This window comes from Rhinatrema bivittatum, chromosome 11 (genome assembly GCF_901001135.1).
Source record: "Rhinatrema bivittatum chromosome 11, aRhiBiv1.1, whole genome shotgun sequence".
NCBI lineage: Eukaryota > Metazoa > Chordata > Amphibia > Gymnophiona > Rhinatrematidae > Rhinatrema > Rhinatrema bivittatum.
The window spans coordinates 43753464-43778381 of NC_042625.1; the positions used below are offsets into that span (position 1 = coordinate 43753464).

Genomic DNA, 24918 nt, shown 5'->3' on the forward strand with positions numbered 1-24918 from the left:
TTTTCATAGCTTTGCGCGTGCGTTATCGGCTACGAAAATATTGGATATAACATTTAATTTACTTGAGCTTGCGTTCACTTGCCTAGCATTGGGAAAGACCTAATTTTATAAGCACAACCATGTTCTGCAAGATGTGCAAGGAGAGAGGATGATGCAGCTGCAGGTCTTCGGCTTTTTTTTCTCTCCCATTCCCCGCGCATGTTCGGGAGACAGCGCGTGAGCTCTGTGTGCCGGATGCGGAAGTGTGTCCTGGGGCGGCCGCCGTCGCGCGCCCTCCCTCCTTTGTGATTGGATCGGCCGCCGTCGCCGAGGCCTGCAGTGAGTAATCCCCGGGCTCAAGCCCGCGCTCCCACCGGCGCCTGTCCCTGGGGGAGGCTGAGGCTCTCTTCCTACCCCGGTGAGGGGCCTGGGCGCTCTCGGGCTCTTCAGTGGCTTTCTGCGGGACCTCTGCTCACATCCAGCTGGGAAGGGGCGGGACTGTTCCCTGGCTTTGTTTACTGAGGCATAGCTATGGGGTTTCGGGATGAAATAAAAGCAGATATTGTTTTGTATGTGAAATGTAAGGGACCGCATTGCTAGGCTTGTCCCTCTCTTCCATTGTCTGTCATTGTGTTTGCCAAGTCATGGGAGGAGCAGCAGCTGAGGAAATGTTTCTAGGAAGAGAATGTTTAACGCTCCTGTTAACTACCAGAAAGGATGGCAAGGATATTGGAGCCACCTTTTCATTATGGCTTTACAAGCTGTGATTTATGTAGATTCATGGCAGTGGCTTGATAATACAGTTGAGTAAAATTATAGTAATGCTTGCTGCCTTACACCTAGGTACCTTCGTTTTCAGTTTTTATTTTTCCTGAGAATTTCAATGTTATAACAAAAAGAATCCCTGGAAACATAATTTTATTATAACACATGAGAAAAATCAGTGAAAAAATTAATTTTTGCACTGATTTTTTTTTTTTGTTATAACATTGAAATTCCCGGGAAAAATAAAATAAAACCTCAAAATGAAGGTGCCTAGCACCTCAGAATCTGGGGTCCATATTCCAGAAAGAAGCAAACTCTTGGCTAGACCTGAAACTGGTTAGGAAGACAATTAACTAGACAGGGACTGGCTGAGGCTGTCTAGGATTATGCTTGTCTAATTTGAAAGGTGACGTCTCTAATTGCAAAACAAAAATGTTTTTACACTGTGTGTGAGATTTCTCCAGTATTTTGACAATTTTCTTACTTATTTTACAAGCAAATGTTAAATCTAAAGAGCAATGAAATAGGGCAGGAAAAGCCACCAAGCTGTCATGATCAGGCTCAGCTTTAGGCATGGGCAAACAAACAACTGCTGAGGACACCAAATTTTAAAGGCACCAAAGAGGAGCTGCCTTCTGCTTTAAGGTCATGTGCCAAGACAGCTTCAAAGAGGTGCTGCTGTGACACTTTGTCAATGGGTGTCCAAATCTTAAATCTTGTCCTACCCATTATTATTATTATTATTTTTTTTTTTATTATGATGCATTGTTGATCGTTATTACCTAGAGTAGAAATAGGTGTTTACAAATATTGGTCACATGGAAAGACTAACTGTTTTGGTGCAGTAAAGGTTGAAATTAGGGTTGCCAACTTTTCCATAGACCATGACTGGATACTTGAGGACTGGGGGTGGGGTAGGGGACTGGTATGACCTCATTTGCATAAATTTTAGATCCTGCCAGTGAACTGCTTAAACAGTGTATCTATGTATTTGCAGAGCCACTGGGATCTGAGGGCTGTGCTGTGCCCTACCTCCTCTCCCTATGCTGTCCAATCACAGCATGGGAAAGGAGGCAGGGATACAGCATATCTCTCCTCTGATAGGCTCCGACCTGCCTTTCTCCTTCTCTAACTAAGAGGCTGGGGGGAAAAAGGAGGATCCACCTGCAAAACCGGACATTTAGTGTCCGGTTGTTATTTCTGCCTGGACACTGTACAGAGTGCCTGAAAACCTAGCTGCCCAGTCCAAAACTGGACAGTTGGCAACCCTAGTTGAAATATTGCTTGCTGAGAAGGAAAGATTTCTCAATATTCATCTGTGTTAATGCTACTGCCAGGAAAGATTGTGATTCTCTGTCCTAAAGTAATTTTCCTTGTGATTAACTACATCATCAAAGATTAAATTTTAAACAGTGTCATGTGAAGCTATACCCAAAATGGAGTTAAACATGGTTTAAGAGATGATCAAAACAGAGAAGCAAAGTAAAGGAAGATGAAATTTAATGTGGACAAGTGCAAGGTGATGCATATAGGGAAAAATAACCCATGCTATAGTTACACAATGTTAGGTTCTATATTAGGTGCTACCACCCAGGAAAAAGATCTAGGCATCATAGTGGATAACACATTGAAATCGTCGGTTCAGTGTGCTGCGGCAGTCAAAAAAGCAAACAGAATGTTGGGAATTATTAGAAAGGGAATGATGAATAAAACGGAAAATGTCATAATGCCTCTGTATCGCTCCATGGTGAGACCGCACCTTGAATACTGTGTACAATTCTGGTCGCCGCATCTCAAAAAAGATATAATTGCGATGGAGAAGGTACAGAGAAGGGCGACCAAAATGATAAAGGGAATGGAACTGCTCCCCCATGAGGAAAGACTAAAGAGGTTAGGACTTTTCAGCTTTGAGAAGAGATGGCTGAGGGGGATATGATAGAGGTGTTTAAAATCTGAGAGGTCTAGAACAGGTAGATGTGAATCGGTTTTTTACTCTTTCGGATAATAGAAAGACTAGGGGGCACTCCATGAAGTTAGCATGTGGCACATTTAAAACTAATTGGAGAAAGTTCTTTTTTACTCAACGCACAATTAAACTAGGAATTTGTTGCCAGAGGATGTGGTTACTGCAGTTAGTATAGGTGTGTTTGAAAAAGAATTGGAGAAGTTCCTGGAGAAGTCCATTACCTGCTATTAATTAAGTTGACTTAGATAATAACCACCGCTATTACTAGCAACGTAACATGGAATAGACTTAGTTTTTGGGTACTTGCCAGGTTCTTATGGCCTGAATTGGCCACTGTTGGAAACAGGATGCTGGGCTTGATGGACCCTTGGTCTGACCCAGTATGGCATGTTCTTATGTTCTAAGGAATATGGTTAAGGCATTTATTATAGGTGGGTTTAAAAAAGGTTTCAACAAATTGCTGAAGGAGAGTCCATAAACTGTTATTAACCAAGTAGACTTGGGGAATAGCTACTACTTACCAGCAGCAAGGGATCTATTTACTGTTTGGGATCTTGCCAGGTACTTGTGATCTGGATTGGCCAGTGTTGGAGACAGGATACTAGGCTTGATGGACTCTGGGTCTGAACCAGTATGGCAGTTCTTATGTAAGAAAATTCCATGAAAATATAATTTAGCTACTGTTTAAATATGTAAAATAGCACAAAAATTGTAATCTCTCCCCTTTTAAAATGTTTCCTCTAAGCAACGTGGGGGTGGGGGCGGTCTCCTTAATTATGATATGTGTGTAATTATGATATGTATGTAATGACAGAGAAACAGAAGAATAGTATTGTGTAAAAACTGCTTACATGAGAAAATAAAGTTCTCTGTACGTACCCAGATCAGTCCAGACTTCTGGGTTTTGCTTCTCTTCCAGCAGATGGAGACAGAGAAAGTTTTACACTGCCATATAATCCAGTATGCCACCTGCAGTCCTATTTCTCTGTCTCCAGCAGATGGAGGAGGTGCAAAACCTGCAGTTGTGTACCAAATTAAAAAAAAGAAATTTGGACAGTTTAGAGAATTTCCTTCAAGGAGGTTGGCAGATCCTGGAGGAGCCATCCCTCCTGGTTTGAGGTGGACAAGCAGGGGATTGGGGACCCTTGGTGCTCAGTCTTTTCACGCCAGGAAGCAGAAAGCTGGTGGATCCAGTTCCCTCGCCTCTAGAAGCACTAGCGAAGCCTGCTGCCAGTCTTCACCTTAGAGAAGTTGTTTTCTTTATTTCCTTGTCCTTTTGATAAAGTTTAGAAGGAGGTGAGGTTTAAAAGAAAAAGGGCAGGAGCAGTTGAATTTCATTGTCTCCCAGTCTGTAGCAACTACATGGGGCTACCTTTGGTAGGGACTTTGCTCCGGTGGCTCCCGCGGGTGTCTTTTTGTTTCTGGCATCTGCTGCATCGTCAGCGCAGGGCTGCAGCATGCCGCGTGTGGGGAGATATGCGCGCGTCTTTTGCGTGCCGACCAGTGTTCTCGGGGAGAGGGCACTTCGGGAACAACCACAGCGGCTGGAACTTGGCAGCACAGACCTGGGAGGTCTTTAGCTGTGTCAGGGGAAGCAGACGAACTGTTCCCGGTGAGGGTAGGAACAGCGGCCGTTTTGAAATCCTCCATGGCTGCTACAGAGGCTGCTGCGGGAGGAGGGGAACTCCTTCCACCGCGTTCGTCGACAGATCTGAGCCTCAATGAGGCCTGAAGGGGGCATTCAGGAGAGGATGATGACCTCCTATGATGACCTCTGATGATTTCTGTGCTTTTTCTTCGGATTTCGGCCTCTTACTACATAAGGCTTATTTGGCTCGGATGTCTCCTTTGACTATTCTGAGCATGCGGGTCCGTCTGCAGAGAGTCACCTGGAGGCAGATCCTTCCCAGGAGGGACAAGATCCTGATGAGCTGGGGAAACTCCCGGCTGTGGAAAGGAATGATCCCAAGGTGGTTCAGCTGTTTCACAAAGAAGAATTGGGACCCTTGATCCCCTATGTCCTTGTGGAATTAGGCATAAAGGTTCTGCAGGAAGAGTCGGATCAGGGTGATGTTGACCCAGTCATGGATGCTTACAGGGTCCAGCGAAGGCTTTTCTGTTCCACAAATCGGTTAAAAAGTTGGTGATCCAGGAATGGGATATTCCGGAGACTGGCTTGAAAGTGGGTAGAGCAATGGATGTTATATCCATTGCCTGAGGTCACTCTGGAGCTCCTGAGAGTCCCGAAGGTGGATGCTTCCATCTCAGCAATTACCAAGAAGACAACTATCCCAGTGACCAGTTCTGCAGCTCCAAAGGATTTTCAGAACAGAAAACTCAAGGTCCATCTTAAAAAGATTTTCGAGGTGCCTGCTCTTGGCATCTGAGCTGCTGTTTGCAGTAGTTTTATGCTTCAAGCAAGCTTGCGTTGGGTGCAGTAGTTGCAAACTGATAAGGCCATATCTGAATTGTAGTCCAAGCAGGCAGAGCAACTGGAGGCCGCGGTCGCTTATGGAGCCAATGCATTGTATGACCTCATTTGAACTTCCTCCAGGACAATGTTGTCAGTGGTTTCAGCCAAGAGGCTTTTATGGTTACAGATCTGGTCCACAGATGTTTCTTCTAAGGCACAGAGGAGTGTTGCTGTTTGGAGAGGACTTGGGTACATACAGGGAAAGGAAAATTGATTCTTACCTGTTAATTTTTGTTCCTGTAGTACCACAGATCAGTCCAGAGTCCCACCCAGTAGGGTGAAAAAGTTTAGAGAGTCTGCTTGATCTGTTATTGTGCATAGTTTGAAGATTGCCAAAGGTGACGTGTTTAGGTTTCTTCTGGGGTTAAGGTGGGCCGAGTTCTCTCCCATTAAGGTTTCCCACATTTTTATGCCCATTCACGGGCGATGTGTTAAGTGATGTGATATGTGAAGTTATGCTCATTTTGGTTCAGTAGCACCTTGGCTTGGGTACAGGCCAATACTGGCAGACTGCCAGTGTCAGTGAAACTTTCTCTGTCTCCATCTGCTGGAAGGGAGGCAAAACACAGGAATCTGGACTGATCTGTGATACTATAGGAACAAAAATTAGCAGGTAAGAACCAATTTTCCTTTCTCTGTATGTACCCAGATCAGTCCAGAATCTGGGATGTACCAAAGCTTCCCTAAACCGGGTGGGACCCAAGAAATGGGGTACCTTCTGTCCAATTCTTGACTTAAAAAAGGTGAATGTGGTCCTAAAGTTCCTAATTTTCGAATGGAGACTCTGCACTCAGTTCTGGGGGAACATTTTCAGTTTAGCGCTCTGCCCTTCGGTCTGGCGACAGCATCCAGGACCTTTACCAGGGTCTTGGGGGTTGCGGCTCTCCGGAAGGATGGGGTCTTGGTTTACCCCTGTCTGGATGACTGGTTGATTCGGGTGAAGTCAGAATCTCTTTGCCGGGAGACAGTGGACCTGGTTCTCTGGCATTTGTGGTCATTAGGATGGATAGTCAATCTGTCCAAAAGCCATCTTTTCCCTTCTCAGAGTTTGAAATTCGTGGGGATGTGTTTTGACTCACAGGCGGGGAAGGTGTTTCTTACCGAAGAGCGGATTTCGAAGTTACTATTTCAGGTTTGCGGTTTGTTCAGGAAGCAGGTGCCCAAGGTCTGGGATTATTTACAAGTTCTTGGTTCTATGGCCTCCACGTTGGAGGTGTTTGCTCATATGAGACCGCTACAATCGGCCTTACTATCCCGATTGGACCCACTGTCAGAACAGTTTCATTTGCCTCTCCCACTTATGGAGATGGCCAGGGTGGCTACTTCTGAAGAAGTTGAGACGAGGAGTAGACCTCAAAATTGCAGTCTGGACAATTGTCACCACCGACGCCAGTCTCTTTGGTTTTCGGGACCGTGTGTCAGAACCAGTTCATTCAGGGCCAATGGTCGAAGGAGGAGGCACTATGGTCCATCAGTCGCCTAGAGATGAGAGCAGTGCGCTTGGCCCTACAAGTGTTCAAACATGCCTACCCAGAATAAAAACTCACACCTCCTCCAATAAAAAATAGACCACATTGCGTCTGTTCCATCTTCCTCATACTGAGGAACCATATGTTGTTATCCTCTCTCCTCGTTCACACCGAGGAACCATGTTAATGTTACTGTTATTTCTCGTCTATCCTATTTAATTATTTACCCTCCTCCCAGTTTCTAATTCCTTGTTAAAATGTAACTTCCATACTTTACCAGTTTTGATGTAAACCGGCATGATGTCCACAACTAATGCCGGTATATAAAAATGTTTAAATAAATAAATAAGTGTTTCTTCCCCTGGTGAGGGGAAAGCCACTAAGAGTGTTGTCGGACAACACGACGATGATAGCGTACATAAATCGACAGGGTGGCCCCAAGAGTCAAGCAGTGGCTCAGGATCTGATCAGCTGGGCAGAGCAGAATCTGACGCTGTTAGCGGCCTCTCATATAGCAGGCATGGAGAACGTGCATGTGGATTTTCTGAGCCGGCAACAGCTGAACCCCGGAGAGTGGGAGCTCTCAGAGGAAGCGATGTCCCTAATCCAGCACAGATGGGGTCCACCATGCATGGATCTAATGACAATTTATCACAATGCCAAGGCCCCGCAGTTCTTCTCCCAAAGAAGAGAATGAGGAGCGGAAGGAGTAAATGCCCTGGTGCTTCCTTGGCTGTCGGACTTCCTGCTCTGTGTTTCCACCTTGGCCGCTGGTGGGCAAGATTTTGCGAAGGATAGAGGTACATCCAGGCGATGTGGCCGAGGCATCCGTGGTTCACACACTTAACCTTGCAGTGGGGGCTCCATTGAGATTAGCTCATCTACCGAATCTCCTGCATCAGGGGCCCATATTTTCAGATCAGGTGGCTCACTTTTGTCTAGCGGCCTGGCTTTTGAGAGGCAGCGTTTGAGAGAAAAGGGTTACTCAGAAGGAGTCATTGCTACTCTCTTACTGACTAGAAAGACTTCTACCTCCTCAGCATATATGAGGGTCTGGAGAGTATTTGAGTCCTGATGCACAGAGCAAGGAGTAGATCCTATGCAGGCCTCAATGGTTCATATTCTTGCCTTTCTGCAAAACAGTTTGGTAAAGGGTTTATCCTTTAATTTCCTCTGGGTTCAAGTGGCGGCCCTAGGCTGTCTTTGAGGTAAAGTGCAAGGTTCTTCTCTAGCTACCCATCCGAATGTGGACTGTTTTCTCTGGGAGCAAAGCATTTGCATCCTTCGGTTCAGAAGCCATGTCCTTGGAGCCTTATCATAGTCCTTATGGGTGTGTGTGGCCCTGTTTGAGCCTATGAGTCGAGCGACCATGAAAGATCTCACTTTGAAGGTGGTTTTCTTGGTGATGATTTGTTCAGTTTGCCGGATCTCAGAGCTTTAGGCCTTGTCTTGTAGAAAGCCTTGTTTGAGATTTTCGGATTCGGGAGTCTCCTTGAGGACTGTTCCTTTCTGCCGAAGGTGGTGTCATCATTCCACTTAAATCAGTCAGTGGAGCTCCCTGTCCTTCCCAAGTTTGGATCCTGTGGCTCCTAAGGCAAAAATGTTGTGACGTTTGGATGTGAAGCATGCATTGTTACAGTACCTGAAGGTCACAAATAGCTTCCGCTTGTCAGATCATCTTTTTGTGTTATGGAGTTGTGCAAAAAGGGGTCATATGGTGTCAAGAGCCATAATTGTGCGGTGGTTGAAAGAGGCTATTAGCTCCGCGTATATCTGTCAGTCGCCTTGTTCTGGAGGGGTTAAAGATTCATTCTACCCATTCTCAGGCTGCCTCCTGCGCAGAGTGTCGTCAAGTTTCGCCGCAAGAGATCTGCAGGGTGGCCACTTGGAAATCACTGCACACTTTCGCCAGGCATTACTGTTTGGATGTCCAGGCCCCAGAGGCCATGGGCTTTAGTGAAAGTGTTCTTCGAGCTGGACTCTCGCAGTTCCACCCCATTTAGGGAAGCTCTGGACTGATCTGGGTACATACAGGGAAAGGAAAATTGGTTCTTACCTGCTAATTTTCATTACTGTAGTATCACAGATCAGTCCAGAGTCCCACCCGGTGGGGGAGAGGAGATTTGGAGAGTGCACAAACTGTTATAATTAATCTGAAGAATGGCACAGATTTTGTTTAGTTCTTCATGCTTTGTTATGGGGACAAAGTTATCTTTTGTAAGTTTCTTCTTCCCACTGCTTGTTCAGGGGATATTAATTTGTGTTTGGTATTGGTGATGCTACTTAGCTTGAGTGCAGTTTAATACTGAGGGACTGTATGAGGCACACTAGGTTATATGGCAGTGTCAGTACAACTTTCTCTGTCTCCATCTGCTGGAAGGGAGGCTGAACCCAGGAGTCTGGGCTGATCTGTGGTACTACAGGAATGAAAATTAGCAGGTAATAACTAATTTTCCTCTTGGTGAAACTTCTTTGTAACTTAATTATTCATGGCTTTCAAAAGTGGATGAATATGGAACATTTTGGTTGATGAATTCTTTAATGAATAGTAAAGGTTTTCAATCAGCTTGGGCTTTGACCACTGTCTCTAACTTAATCCATTGACATAAATGAAGGAGAACGGAAAAGAGCTGAGTAAGAGTAGTAGGTCAGCCATTACTACTCTAGTTATTCAGTAAAATATGACCCTATGGCATGAGGGAAGGAGAGCAAATGCACACCTGAGGAAATACGTGATTAGCAAAAGAGGCAGTGAAGATTTCAAACTAGGAGGAAACGTCCCTTCTAGTTTTTGTATAGCAGGGAATCTTGGACTGTCCAAGATAAAGGGTGGGAAGAAGAGAAATGAGATGTTGTAATGAGCACTGCAAAGCTGACATGATTGCTGCAGGATTGTGTTCTTTTGTCCAGTGGATGGAGCAGTAGTAATTCATTCTCTATTCGCGCAGTGAAAACAAACGGTAAAATGCACAAAATTTAACACAGACCCTTTAATGCAAAAGCGTAACTATTCCTCAGGAAGTGTAGTTAACTTTGGCTTTTTACCTTTATTTCTATTTTATAATACAATTGGACAAACAACTTGTAGAAATAAAAAGACAATCGCCTGAAAATATTAACAAATGGAAAACTAAATCTTGCAAGTAATTTCCAATGGCAGTTTGTGATTTTGCTTTTACATTTGCTCTCAAGTCCTAAGGGGGATACAAGGAAAGAACAACAGGAGGAAATCAAAGCAAATCAAACATATGACACAACAAAAAACTACGTGTGGTTAACGTTTGCTTTATTTGCATCTCATTAGTACGGATGTAAACACAGTACGTTGGCCCCCTTAGTTAATTAATGGCACTTCAGAGCCCATTGGCTTGAGTCTATGTCAGAAATGTTAGCTTGCACTTCTGTTTCTAATAAGCTGCCATTCCTTTTGTGAAGTTGAAATTAAAGAATGTAAATCTATAATTTCATCCCTTGGACTTGAACGTACTAATTGGGATGTGTAAACTGATAATGGCATGGCACTCTAATTTGATAAGCAAAATAATACACATTTCTGCTTATATTAAAGAACGTTTTTGTATTTCCAATATAGCTTGTGCTAAATTTCACATTTAATATACAGCTTTATAGATTAATTCTTCTTTATGGCCTATCAGTTCTGTTGTACACATCATTAAAGGGTACTTCAGCTATTATTTAAATCAAGTTATGTCTTAAGTACTTTATTTTTAAAATACAAACAAACCAAAAGAATTTGATAAGTGTAAAAGTGCCTGCATTGGTTTTATGGACAGTGAGATCAGATAGTAATGCATAATCTGTCTTGTGGTGTGCTTGATAAGGCGTCTCCCTGCAAGGGAGTTGCACAGATAGTTTTTTATTTGGTTTTCATTTATTTAAAATGATAAAACTAAACAAAATTGAAGAAAAAAGTGAAGTGAAAATAAAAAAAAAATGTTGAGCTTCTCAGAGAAAGGAAAAAACGCACAAACCTTAAGATCTCTCTACCCACTTGAACCCACTTTCCATATTTTTTTCTTTCTTCATATGGCAGGAACCCTCCCCACTCACTCCTTCCCTGCCATTTCTGAAGATTGCTTCTGCCCGTGAATAGAAAAGAATATGGTAACAGAGTTCAGGGGGATTGGATGGTTTGGGGGTTTTTTTGTTGCCACTAAAAAAATGTTTTAAATAAAATGCCATTTTCTTTCGTTTTGTTTTTAAAAAGAAACTGGAACAATTTAATTAAAATGTCCCTTTTCATTTCAAAAACATGCATGTCCCTACTCTGCATTCAGGCAAGGTTTATCATTCCTTTTCTTACGTTCCACGTTAAATGTATGAATATCGTCCGGTTCCCTAGCCTGAAAACATTTTTTTTGTTACACACCAGGGTGGGGTGGCACACTGTCAGGTGGAAGGTCGCCGATATTAGCCCCAAGTTGGGTGTTCCACTCCCCAGGTCAGCTGGGACTGAGGATGCTGTGGAGACGTCTGACGGAGGGGAGGGTGAGGTGGGAAGGGGAATCATGATAATTGCTTAAGGGTGACACCTGGTGGCCAGATTCAGGGTCTGATTTCAAGGTTTTGGAAGGAGCCTTGGCGCGTGGCCTCTGGCCCAGGACCATCTCTGCAATGATTAGACTAGATATTGGGGCAGGGGGGAGGGGGATTATAAAATAGAGGAAAAAAAATCTCTTAAGTAGTTGTGAGTGAAGGCTCATGGCAATATATTTCAGCCCTGGTTCCAATTGAAGTACAAGATAGCAGGAGAAAACTGCCAGTCAAAACCCCCTTGAAAAAAACAGCCTGAAGAGTAGACAATCAAAATCTGCCCTTGCTGTCATATAATTTTACTTTTGTGTTATATTTTAGGATATCCTTAAGTTGAAAAAGGGGCGATAATGCATCATGGAAGTGGTCCCCAGAATAGTCAGCATCAACTTCAAAGGTCCAGGTCTTTCACAGTCAATGAGGGAGAAGAACAACAGCCACAGGCCAGTCTACCCCCGTCTCCTGCAGCTCAATTTGCTCCTTCTGCAAGTCCATCTGGGCCCCAGTCTCCCAGTTACCAAATCCAGCAGCTTATAATGAGCAGAAATCCAGTCGCTGGGCAGAACGTGAACATCACCCTGCAAAATGTTGGACAAGTGGTGGCAGGGAACCAGCAGATAACCCTGACCCCTTTGCCCATCCCAAGTCCAGCCTCACCAGGCTTTCAGTTTAGCTCCCAGCAAAGGAGGTTTGAACATGGATCACCATCGTACATTCAAGTTACTTCTCCGTTGCCTCAGCAGATTCAGGCTCCAAATTCCACCCAACCCAGTCCTGTGCCAGTGCAGACATTACAGAATGTTCGCTCAGGTACTGCAGCCACCGGGCTGGGGATTTGCAGCCAGAGTCCTACTAGAGGGTTTGTGGATGCTAATGTACTTGTGAGACAGATCAGTCTGAGCCCTTCAAATGGTGGACACTTTGTGTTTCAAGATGGCTCAGGCATAGCGCAGATTGCTCAAGGAACACAGGTACAGATTCAAACTGGAACATCAGCCACTGTCCAGGAACGCAGGCTTTCACAACCTCATTCACAGACTGGTGGCACCATTCATCACCTTGGACCTCAGAGTCCTGTGGCAAGTGGAGCAAACATGCAGCCATTGACTAGCCCAAGCCACATCACAACCACTAACCTACCCCCACAAATCAGCAGTATTATCCAGGGGCAACTAATACAGCAGCAACAGCAAGTACTTCATGGACAGCAGCTGAGCAGACCCATGGGGTTTGACAGGTCTTCAGGGGGAATGGTAGCAGCGGTTGGAGGAACTTCAGGTTTTGGCTTGACATCCCCACCCACTCCTACGAGTCCCTCTCGAGCCACTGGACCCCATGGACTTTCTAATCTTCCTCTTACACCTTCAGTAAGTACAACCGTGAAAAAGACGCCTAAGAAACTGGAGGAGATTCCACCTGCATCTCAAGAGGATGCTCAGATGAGAAAGCAGTGCCTGGAGCATTACCACAAACACATGAAGGTTCTGAAGGACACCTTTAAGGAATATTTGGTGGAGCTTTTTTTCTTGCAGCACCTTCAAGCGAACATGATGGATTTCTTAGCTTTTAAGAAGAAATACTGTGTACCACTACAGACTTATCTTAGGCAAAGTGACTTAGATCTTGAAGAGGAAGATGAAGAGGAACAGTCCGAGGTTATCAATGATGAGGTAAGGGAAATCATTTCTTAATGCTTTCACGTAGCCCTCTCAAAAGAAGTGAGTCATGATTCTGAAAACAGAAACACTTTTTATGCATTCCTTGAGAATCTTGGCATTGTTAGAGAGAGAATAAATGTACCTGTAAAAGAAAGGTATTGGTCTGACATTAGAAGTTTAGCCTACTCATAGAAGATAGTCCACATTGTCAGTTCAGTGTACTTCTTGCAGTCTTGCTGTCTGAATCCATGTATAGTGGTGCAATAACTCAATCTAGTCTGGAAGTTTTCATTTGTTACTGTTTGCCATGTTCTTCTACTGAGGTACTTTGCTCGTCCTGCACCTGATGCAGATCTGGATTAACAGAAGGCGCGCACAACCTGTGCATAGGGTGACAAAATTCCTACCTCTGCCTTCTGTCGCCATCCTCCTGCAGGCCTCCACTCCCATCCCGCTGCTCCCTGTCCCTGCATCATGTTGGCCTGTGGGCCTCGTCCCTGCCACTCTCCCCCCAACCTCAGAGCTCCAGCTCCAGTGCCGGCACTGCTGTTCTTACAAGGAAGCAAGCAGAAACTAAGTAATCTCATGACCCTTTCTCACAGTCTCCTCCACTTGCATAAAAGCCTGGAGGGGATGGGGACATTTCAGTGCCTGTGAGCGTGGGGCCATAGGATTACTGAGTTCTTGCTTACTTCCTTGTGATAATAGTGGCACTGGAGCTCTGAAGTTTGTCAGGGGGAAGCAAGAGAGGGGCCATTTGACTCAAAGGACTACCTGGGGGAAGGGAGCTGGTGAAGAAATTGTGGTTGCAGAGGTCTGTTGGGGGGGTGGGGGACACATCCCCAGCACTGATAGTGCCTAATGGCAGCAGAAGGAAAAATCCATCACTGACCTGATGGAGGGAGCAGAACTCTCGAAAGCTAGTCACAAAAACTGTGTTAGTTCAGTAACTCTCATGAGGATAAACTTATTTGTTGTCTTGTGGCCTGAAACAATAGCCAACAGCAGATATTTGCAGAGCATATTTTAAGACAACTTATTCTTGGGGATCTCATAAGACTCAGAGTGCAAAGCAGTGTAATCTATTGCAGCTTTTACTTTGACCTTTCTTATCCATGAGAAACTTTTAGCTGTACCCCTGCTGATAAGGAGCTCAAGCATACCCAATGAAGCTCATTATTAGAGCTGGAATGGCTCCCACTGCTGTCCTCAAAAGGTTAACTCTTCAGCCTTTCTTGCTGCATTGCTATTTTGGATTTAAAATGAAGAAACAGCAGCATCTCGGCTTGAAGTTGGTAATAGCAGGACTGACCAGGTAGTCTGATGATTCAGAAGCTTCACCTTATTTAATCTGGAGAATTAGATTAAAAAAAAAGTATAATATGTTTAAAGTTGTTTTGTAATACTCGAAACAAAGGTGCTTCATATTTGTGCAGGTTGATTACCAAAGGTGCTGAGAGACGATTTAGAAATCCTTGTACTTGTATTTTGTTATGTATAGAGAAGTCTAACATCAGACAGATACAATTTCAGTTTGTTCTCTGTCTGTATTTCCTCTTTCTTTCTTTCTTTCTCCTGCCTTTACCATCTTGCGCTAAAGCAGTGCACCTCACTCCAAGGCCTGGAGGGTGAGATTTCCTGTGCTCATTGCTTTACTAAGTGTTGTGCTCTTGCTTGCGGAAAGCCGGTCTGTCATCAGAGAGTTCCCATCAGTATCCTCAGGTAGATTCAGTCTGGTTTTCAGCGGCGAGAGCCCATAATAAAGGCTTAAAAATACCGTGGGCCTAATTAGCCCCAAAACAAATTTCAGCAACGATACTTTGATAATTTTTGTTTTCCCAATTCTAATAAAACAGATGGCAGATTCTATAAATTCCCTTTTCTTCAAGATGCCATCAGAAAATTGCTAATTGATTGTGTGGCATAAATTTGAAATACAATTTAAAAAAAAAAAAGAAATGATTTTCCCTGTGTTTTTTTGAAAATATTTTCTCTCAGGTAAAGGTTGTTACAGGAAAGGATGGGCAGACTGGTACTCCTGTTGCTATAGCAACCCAGCTTCCTCCCAATGTTTCTGCTGCTTTTTCCACCCAGCAGCAACCGTTTCAGGTACCTTTTTCTCTAATGGTTTAAAAACAGAAACCATAAGTCTCATCCCAGATTTTGGTTTGGTTTTGATTTGCTGTTTCCCCCCCCCCCCCCCCCCCCCCAGGATTTCAGTATTTTCCCGAGCTGAGCTTTTCCATTAATCACGAATAATCTCCACATTTAAAACTGCATGCGAGCGCTTTCGCTGGCCCATCTGCTTTTTTTTTTTTTGGCATAGCTTTATTTTTCCTGTTCATTTCCTTGTTTGTTTTTTTTCCCCCATGAATTTTCCGCTTAATTTTCGTTGTCCATGTCTTGTGCTAGTACCTCAGGTGCTTTTGGATGCTTCCTTTTCTCTGACATTTTCCTTATGGTTTCAGTTGCACTTATCCAGCAGGTCAGAGAAGCCTTAAGTAAGAGAATCGGTATGATCAACAAGTTATTGTGTTTACGAGCAGTTGGAGCCTCATCAGATTGTAGATTTTTTGTTCTCCTTGGCTCTGCTGGTTTTGGACCCTTGGGCTGCTGGTTGGCAACGAGAGGTAGCTCAAGGTTTCCTGCACACATGCACAACAGCAGTAGTACACGTTTCTAGCATTCATGGTGACTACAATTTGATCTTCAATTGCTATACTTCATGGACATGATCCTGTTCTTCCTTTGTGTTAGACACACTCAGTGACTTAATGACATTCATAATGCTAGGGGACCACTTCCCCATTATCATATTAATTCCCCTTCCCTTCTCCTCTCTAAGGTCTGGAATTTTTCACACGGGCCGATAACAGTAAAAGTCGCGGGAGAGCGGGCAAGCGCCCGCTCAGGCCACTCTCCTGTGCATGGATTTAGTATCGGCCCGCATGCAAATGAGGGCCCGCAGTAAAAAGAGGCGCTAGGGACACTAGTGCATCCCTAGCGCCTCTTTTTTGACAGGAGCGGCGGCTGTCAGCGAGTTTGACAGCCGACGCTCAATTTTGCCGGCATCGGTTCTCAAACCCGCTGACAGCCACAGGTTCGGAAACCGGATGCCGGCAAAATTGAGTGTCCGGTTTTCGAGCCGCAGGCCGATTTTACTTTTTTTTTTTTTTTTAAATTATTTTTAACTTTTGGGACCTCCGACTTAATATCGCCATGATATTAAGTCAGAGGGTGTACAGAAAAGCAGTTTTTACTAGTTTTCTGTACGCTTTCCTGCTGCCGGCAGAAATTAACGCTAATTTCTGAAAGTAAAATATGCAGCTTGGCTGCACATTTTACTTACTGAATCGCACGGGAATGACTAATAGGCTCATCAATATGCATTTGCATGTTGCAGGTGCTATTAGTTTCGGGGGGGGGGGTTGGCCGCGCGTTTTCGACGCGCTGTTACCCCTTACTGAATAAGGGGTAAAGCTAGCGCGTTGAAACGCGGGTTAACAGTGCGCACTGTACTGTATCAGCCTGTTAGTTACTGAGTGAAAGTAGCTGGGACTGAGAGGAAAAATAATGTGCTTAGAAATGTTTCTCTGTATAAAAGAGAAGGAATTCTGAAACCTCTTTCATAAGTGCAGTAGCACCCATCTGTCATTTGGGTTTTTTAGAAAATCCAAGACATTTTTTTGGATTATATAACTAGATGTTTGATGTTTCATAAATGTTATACTTGATAAGACCTATCCCAACATGTCACCTTCACAATTTAGTGACTTAGCAACCTAATGAGAGAAACTGATCTCCATACTGATGATCATCATGTCTGTTGGCCTTCTAATGACTTAAGCTTGATTGAGACTGACCTAAAGCCTACCTCATGAAACTGAATAAGCCTTAAGGTTTGAGGTGAAACGTTTGGGGAATGTTTCCTCTGAGAGCAGCTCTACCGTATCACTCTGAGCTATAACTTCTACCAGAGCGATTATCACCCGTGACGATTACTTGAAAATTTAAGTATTCAGGTTCTTGTAATGAGCTACAGACATTTTCTTGCAAAAACAGTCAATTGCTGCTCCCAGGTGGGGATGTATGTGATGCACTTGCTTACACTTCTTGAAGTTCTGCAGTGTAAGAATTTGCTGTGGTGGTGTGGGTGGTTGGTAGAGAGTAGGTCAGCAAAAATAACTGGATATTAGTTTCAAAATATATTGTGTGTGTGTGTATGTATGTGCACATATATATATGTATTTATTTGATTTATATTCTGCTTTTCAGCACTTCAAAGCGGAGTACATTCAGGTACTGTAGCTATATATAGATAGATATACACATACACACAAAACCCAATAGCATCCATTGAAGGACACACCAGCATGTTACTGTTATCCTTCAAAAAACAATGATGTGCCTCTTCAGCCAGCCAGACCAGTCCAAATGCAGGGGTTATTTCCACCAGCCAGCAGATAGAGGCAGAGATAATCTTGTGCTCCCTCTCCCAGCTAAGCATGGCCTTAGACCAGGGGACTTCCAAGGATTTGGTTTGGGCTCCACATTTCATTTTGTGTTGTCCTGTTTCCTTCCATTTCCCTTCTCCCCCTTCCCTCTCTTTTCTGACTGAACTTCCTCAAAAAAAAATAAATAGAGAGACAGGAAGGAAACCTGGATTGGTTTCTGATTCTCCCTCTGCCTTGTTACATTTCATAAAGTTAAAAAAAATAAAAAAAAGAGAGCGAGATTTCTGCATAGCACGCTGTTTCCTTTCGAGAGGCTCAATGTTGTTCAGTAGTGCTTCAGATAGTGTTGCTGGAGTGGAGAGGCAGCCTACTGGTTAGAGCAGTGGGCTATGAACCAAGGCTCAAATCCCACTGCTGCCCCTTGTGACTTGGGCAAGTCACTTTATCCTCCGTTGCCTCGGGTACAAACTTAGATTGTGAGCCTTCTGGGTACAGGGAAATACTTACAGCACCTGAATGTAATTTGCTCTGAAGTGCCCAAAAAAAAAAAAAAAGTTTAAAAAAAGTAAAGCAAGCATCTCTTTTTTACTTCCCAGGAGTTTGTTTTGTTTGATGCAGTGAAGTGGGGATGTCCTCTCCAGTGGAGCATGGAGGAAAGCTTGCGCTCTTTATGCATTGTGCAATGCAGAGACAGATAGAGGGAGGAGGGCTGTTGAGTTACAGCTGTGCAGAGAGAGAGAGGAATTCAGGGAGTAGAATGAGATATTTGCTCTGCGGGGAGACAGTTCCGGCGGGGCTGATAGTGCAGTCGGTTCCTGCCGGTGGTTGGTCTGACGTGGCTGGTTCGGCAGCCATTTTGTATAGGTGGCAAAAGGTTTGAACCTAGGCCCTCCACTCTGGGATCCCGCAGTGCAAGAAACTACAGCCTGTTTCTCCAGAACTGCATTAGCTGCTGATTTTTATATTGGCAGTTTATGCTCCCTGATGTCCAGCTTCTCTGTAGCCTGTCAACATTTCCTTAGACCTTTTAAGATGTCTGCAACAAGACAGAGTACAGCTTCAGTTCCTTACCCTGGGATTTTGCTTTCCAAGGGAAGCAACCTGAGATTTCAGGTTTTAAGAGGATGAGAAGGTAGAATGAAGAAAATATCCTTTATCGGTGATTCTTCTTAGCGCTAAGTGGCTTAAAGGAGAGTGCCAGTGGGGGAGAGTTGTAGGATGTGGAGTGTTTCCCTGTAGGAGAAGGCAGCTCTGCTGTAGTCAGACTATTTCATGAAGAGCTGTTCTCCTTAATTTACCATTACTTGCGAGTACCAAAAATGTCTGAGGGAACAATAGACCTCATAAGATCCCATTTTGATTAGTATTCGGAAGCCAGCGAGGATTTTCCTTTGCTCGAGTCAATCAGGAATTTTTATTTTTTTTTGGAATGGGATTCTCCTGAAGCCAGCTTTAAAGGAGTTTGCTCACTGTGAAAAAAAAAAAAGAAAAGGCAAGACTATGTCCTTTTATCTCCCAAGAAGTGGGAAACTTAAGTTTTCTTGAGGTGGATGTGCTGACTTGTATGGTGATGTTGAGAATCATGATTCATGTGGAGGGTGATGTGGGACTCTAACATGCACAGGATGGAGAAGAATAGCGGTAGTTCTCCAGCATGTCTTTGAGATGGCTAGTATGGCTCTTACATAGAAACATAGAAATGACGGCAGAAGAAGACCAAACGGTCCATCCAGTCTGCCCAGCAAGCTTTCACTTTTTTTTTCCCCCATACTTATCTGTTACTCTTGTCCCTTGTAAGTGACTTTTTTGTTCTATTTCCCTTCCACCCCTGCCATCGATGTAGTTAGCAGTGCTGGAGGTGCATATTAGGTGCATATTAGGTTCCATATTAGGTGCTACAACCCAAGAAAGAAATCTAGGTGTCATAGTGGATAACACATTGAAATCGTCAGCACAGTGTGCTGCGGCAGTCAAAAAAGCAAACAGAATGTTGGGAATTATTAGAAAGGGAATGGTGAATAAAACGGAAAATGTCATAATGCCTCTGTATCGCTCCATGGTGAAGACCGCACCTTGAATACTGTGTACAATTCTGGTCGCCGCATCTCAAAAAAAGATATAATTGCGATGGAGAAGGTACAGAGAAGGGCTACCAAAATGATAAGGGGAATGGAACAACTCCCCTATGAAGAAAGACTAAAGAGGTTAGGACTTTTCAGCTTGGAGAAGAGACGACTGAGGGGGGATATGATAGAGGTGTTTAAAATCATGAGAGGTCTAGAACGGGTAGATGTGAATCGGTTATTTACTCTTTCGGATAGTAGAAAGACTAGGGGGCACTCCATGAAGTTAGCATGGGGCACATTTAAAACTAATCGGAGAAAGTTCTTTTTTACTCAACGCACAATTAAACTCTGGAATTTGTTGCCAGAGGATGTGGTTAGTGCAGTTAATATAGCTGTGTTTAAAAAAGGATTGGATAAGTTCTTGGAGGAGAAGTCCATTACCTGCTATTAAGTTCACTTAGAGAATAGCCACTGCCATTAGCAATGGTTACATGGAATAGACTTAGTTTTTGTGTACTTGCCAGGTTCTTATGGCCTGGATTGGCCACTGTTGGAAACAGGATGCTGGGCTTGATGGACCCTTGGTCTGACCTAGTATGGCATTTTCTTATGTTCTTATGTTCTTAAGTATTTAGCGCTAATTGTTTAGGGGTAGTAACCACCGTCATAGCAAGCTACTCCCACGCATGTTTATCCAGCCTGTACAACTTAGTCCTTGTTGGTTGTTGTCCGAATGTAAATCATCTTTTCATCATTCCCCCTGCCGTTGAAGCAGAGAACTATGCTGGATATTATTGAAAGTGAAATATCAGGCTTATTTGGTTTGGGGTAGTAACGGCTGTATCAAGCAAGCTACTCCCCTGCTTTTTTGTGGATGCAAATCCTTTTTTTCCACATTTCCTCTTGCCGTTGAAGCATAGAGCAATGTTGGAGTCGCATTAACCGTGTGTATGTTTATTGAATTAGGATATTAATCTCCAGGTAGTAGCCGTCATTCCCGCAAGCCGCCCCATGTCTTCAGGTGGCAGCGTGGAACTATGTTGTGACTCAAGTTGGTTTGCACTTGTTTTATTGTACGTAGCAGGCTTTTCAGGAAAGCAATGTTTCAAACCTGGAGAAGGCAGCGCAACTGGAACTGGGGTGGGGGGGGGGGGGGCAGCGGATGCATCTTTTATTAGTTCATACCTTGGCTAGGAGCATGGCTTCTAGTATAGCGGCCAGGCATTTATGTGACTGCAGAGTTGGTCTGCATATTCAGCTTTGATGAATCAGCTGACCAAGCTTCCCTTCAAGGGCAGGCTTGTTTTCAGTGAAGACCTAGAGAAGAGAGTCACAGCCTGGGGGGGAGGGGGGATATAAAGTTCCCAAGCTCAGGATCATCTAATCAATTGCCTTTTAGAAGCCTTCAGGAAGTAAATGATCTGGGTCATATGGTAGCTTTCAGTCCTTTTGAAGTTCTAAGAGAGAGAGAGAGAAATGTTGAGAGTTCGGGAATTACAGGACTTGGCGAAGCTCCCAATGAAAGGAGTAAGGAGGGCTCCTGCTTCTGGAGCAAAGGATACGTGGTCGGTTAACAGAACTTCTCCAGGTATGGGCCCAGATTATGACAGACAAGTGAGCCTTATATGTTATGTCTTATATTTTGTCTATCTAAACTGAGATATTTTTATTGTTTCTCCTTGTCTTTCCTTTCTGATATGAGAGGCATTTCGGGTTGCGCTATGTCATCTGCTAGACATTGGAGCAGTAGTTTCAGTGTCTCTGGCACAATGCAATCGATGTCAGTATTCCATCTAAGTGGTTTTCAAAAAAAGCAAAAAAGGAACCTTTTGACCTATTTTGGATCTGATGCAAGCCAACAAAGTTTTGAGAGTTTCTCACTTCAGAATGGGGCCTCTATATTAATTATGGAGACCTCTAGATCTGTTATAGCAGAGCCACTGGCTGGCTCAGAGACTAAACTCCTGCCTTTCACACTAGCACGCCACTGGTTCAACATCCTTTTACGCTCTTTTAATGGTGAGACAAATTTTTTTTAGTATCCATGGGTTTGATGGCAGTATATTGGCATATTGCTTTCTGAGAGGGCCTCAGTGCTGGGGGTTTTCAGGCCCTCCCTTTTGGTTGACCTCTGCCCTCAGAGCTTTCTTTCATTGAGAAGGTCTCCTGGTTCATTCCTATCTGGAGTTTTGATTAGTCAGGTTAAAGTCAGCCCAGGAGAATGAGTTATCTACTAATAACGTTTAGTTGGTCTGGGGGCTCATTTCGACACTAATTAGAGCCAAAGGTTGTTAATGGTACAGAGGACTCAAAAGCTTGCAAGTACAGGTGCTTTCCTTGAAGTGCATCAAGAGAGATCCCCCATGTGGAGTTATCTTCATGTACTGAGGTCCATGGCAGCAGTCTTGGAGCTTGTTCAGTGGGCCAGGGCTCTCATGAGGCCCTTGCAGAGAGTCCTGCTTCTAAGTGAAATCCTTAGTCACATAACTATGCGATTGGGTTCTCGGTCCAAGATCAAGCAGGAGCAGATTTCATTTGGTGACTTGGTCCTGTGAATTGGAGAAGGGAGTAGATCTGGAGCCACCTCCATAAGTGGTAGTGATGACAGATACTAACCTCTTAATATGGGGAGCACATTGTCAAGGTAGATTTTTATTTGCAAGAAATTTGGTCAACAGCAGAGGAAAATGGCCAATTTGGTAAGTAACCAGAGCAGTTTGGTAGGTGTTGCTCCATTTGGAGCTGGTTCTTTGAAATCAAGCAGTCTGGGTTTTGTCGGACAGTGCCATGGTAGTGTGGTATATGTGATTCATCAAGGAGATGCCAGAAGCTCTCAGGTGTCAGTGTAGGTGATAATCACATGTAAGCTGGGAGGTGATTCCTAAGAATACTATTGGCATCTCATATACCTGAGTTAGAGAAGGTTCAAGTGGATTGTCTCAGCCACATTGTTCTGGACCCTGGGCAGTAGAAACATTGTGATGCTATGAGGGAAGCCAGTGTTGGACTTAATGGCTGGCATCTTACAGGAATGCAAATGTGAAAGATTGGACAGCAGAAGATGAGAAAGAGGGTCTTCCAGGCTAGCTGCCTTAGTTCAGTCCTAGCAGCAACTACTTTGTATTTCCTTCTTGGCCTCTGATAGACAGTCTCCTGCAGAAGGTCTCTGGACTTCGAGAGTCAGTAGCTCTGATGGTGCCTGATTGATCGAGGCTGTTTTGGTATGTAGGAGGGAGGGTCTGATGTTTCATGGGAATCTAGTTTGATTCTGTCTTGCGGCCCGACCCTTGAAAGAATTTGTTTAAGCAAGAAAGGATATTTTCGTGAGACAGCAGATACCTTGTTCCCTTCTTTGGAAAGCTCTACATCCCTGGTATGTATCAGGGTTTGGCCGATTCTTGAAGACTGGTGCACTGCTAAGCAGGGTTTTTTTTCCTAGAGATACTTTCCATTTGGCAATTTTTTGCAGAGGTTGGATAATGATCTAGTTCTGTAGTTCTTCAGTGGCTAAGGTAAGAGAATATTAATCTAGTTGGTTTATTCTACTTGTGTTGTTTTATTGTATGGTGTTATTCTTCCTTGGAAATCCCCTGTTTTGGGGGATGAGGGAAGTTTGATTTCAGTATGTTATTCTTAGCTTGTTAGAGGATACTGGCTTGCTGAGGGCAGTCTATGTAAGGTGACATCAAGCCTGTTAATCTCTGCCTTCATTTGCTGGTTGCTGGTGCTTGGATTGGTCTGTCTGGACTCGAGGAAAGGATAAGAACTAATTTCTCCTTCCTCGAATACAGGTATTGTATGCTATGACCAGGTTTGTTAAAATATCATTTTTGAATGAATTTTATTTATCCTTTGTTTTTATTTCTTTCAGTATGACCAGTGCTATGCTTACAGTGTGCTCAAATAATTACAAATTATATGAAATAAAATAATTTATTTTTTTTACATGGACATGTTACTTAAATAATGGGCAGTTAGCGTTTATCTCAGTGGAGCCCACAGAGATCCAATGACAGGACATACCTAAGGCTCTTCCTTGACAAAACTGCCAAAGAGTCCAAGCAAAAGATATCTCAGTGCACACCACTAAATACCAGTTCAAAGGAGAGTCCCAACTTTTTTTTTTTTTTTTTTTTAATGAGCGAAGGACAAATAAGGAGACCCAAACAGGCCAAAGCTGGGAGATCCAGTCATCCTCAACATTTCATTTTATTAAAAGTTTAAGGAGGTCTGTCTGTTTCGCCCCACCCACAGTGAAACGAAACACGCATTGGCACCGGGAAGCACACAGGAACAGGGATTTGATCTTTTTTTTTTTCCTGCTTAATAAGTCAAGCATTAATTCTCTACTAGGCTGGGTGTTCAACACATTGAGGATGACTGGTGATTGTTGATCTATATAGCAAATATAATGCAACTGTTACCCTATGTTAGTGGAAGACGACCGTGGACGAGGCTGAAAAAGATGATACTGGCAAACTCTTGGGAACTTGAATGGAAATGCGAAGATGATAAGATCAACTTATAACAGCAGTCACAGGAGTTAGTCCTAGTCTCATTAATTAGGGCTTCATATGGTTTTTTTTTTAACAGTATTTGACCACTCAATTGAGAGACTAATGGAGAAACACAGAAGTTTACTGATGGTAGGGAGGCGACGGTAACGCTGGAGACCAATTAGGGTCTATGGATTCAGTAGAAAAGGGAAATGGACAGACCAGATGGGTCTTGTGATCATTAGCTGCCATCAGAATATGCTTTTAGCAGCTGCTGACCTGCCACTCAAGGGTTATATGTCATAGAAAGTTTTTCGTTATCTTAAAAGATAAACTGCTTTTTGAAAACTAAAACATAGTGCGTATCATCCATTAACTGTATCATAATTTTGGTTTCAGTGTTTAATTTCATTCAACCAGTGGTTTCAAGTAATAGGACATGAGACAGCCAAAGGCGTGATTACGTTTAGTTAGCATGACCTTTATCCATTGATTTTGTCTTGTGATAGCAAACACTTGCTGGGACTGGGAATGCCATAGAAATTGAAGCTTTTAAGAGACAGCAAGCCCTGACTCAGGAAGGTAGGTACATCTGACAAAGGAAATAAAAGGTGAACAATGCTTTGTTGGGGCCTGATGCAGCCCTTTCTAGTATGGTGAGGCTTTTTTGTGTGCTTTGATGCTTTGCTAGATAAGTGTGAATAGACACTCTCCCTCTTTAAATGTGTGCTTTGCTGCTTTAAATTGCTTCACTTTTCCTAATAATTGGCGTGACCGCTCATTTGGTTGTCCTCTGTTCTTTCTAAAACGTTACCCCCAAAGCAATGTTCACAGTCTCACAATTTTGTTGTAAGTTGAAAAAAATGATTACAGTGCAGTTCTTTGCAATGTGACTGCTTGGGGCCTCCGAAAGTGAAAAAAAAAAAAAAACAACTCCCTGGAAGCTGAAGTTTTCTCTTATTGCCAGGATTGTGCATTAATTATATGCACATTAGGAACTGAATCTAGTACATCGATCCATGCTCAATGTGTGCACCA

The 24918-nt window shown here is 43.6% G+C and overlaps 1 protein-coding gene across 7 annotated transcripts in view; it reads left to right on the top strand.

Moving 5' to 3' along the window:
• Positions 1-266: 266 nt before the first annotated feature.
• The window catches only part of LOC115100599 (E1A-binding protein p400-like), a 274887-nt gene continuing 250235 nt past the window's right edge, over positions 267-24918 (top strand). For 3 of the 7 annotated variants that reach the window (XM_029619157.1, XM_029619160.1, XM_029619161.1), the window contains exons 1-4: positions 270-397; positions 11528-12876; positions 14863-14973; positions 24390-24462. In XM_029619157.1, the coding sequence (XP_029475017.1) occupies positions 11557-12876; positions 14863-14973; positions 24390-24462 (1504 nt within the window). In that variant the 5' untranslated portion in view covers positions 270-397; positions 11528-11556. Of the gene's footprint in view, positions 398-11527; positions 12877-14862; positions 14974-24389; positions 24463-24918 lie in introns of those variants that run through there. The other 4 variants (XM_029619158.1, XM_029619159.1, XM_029619162.1 and 1 more) reach the window with 4 other exon arrangements.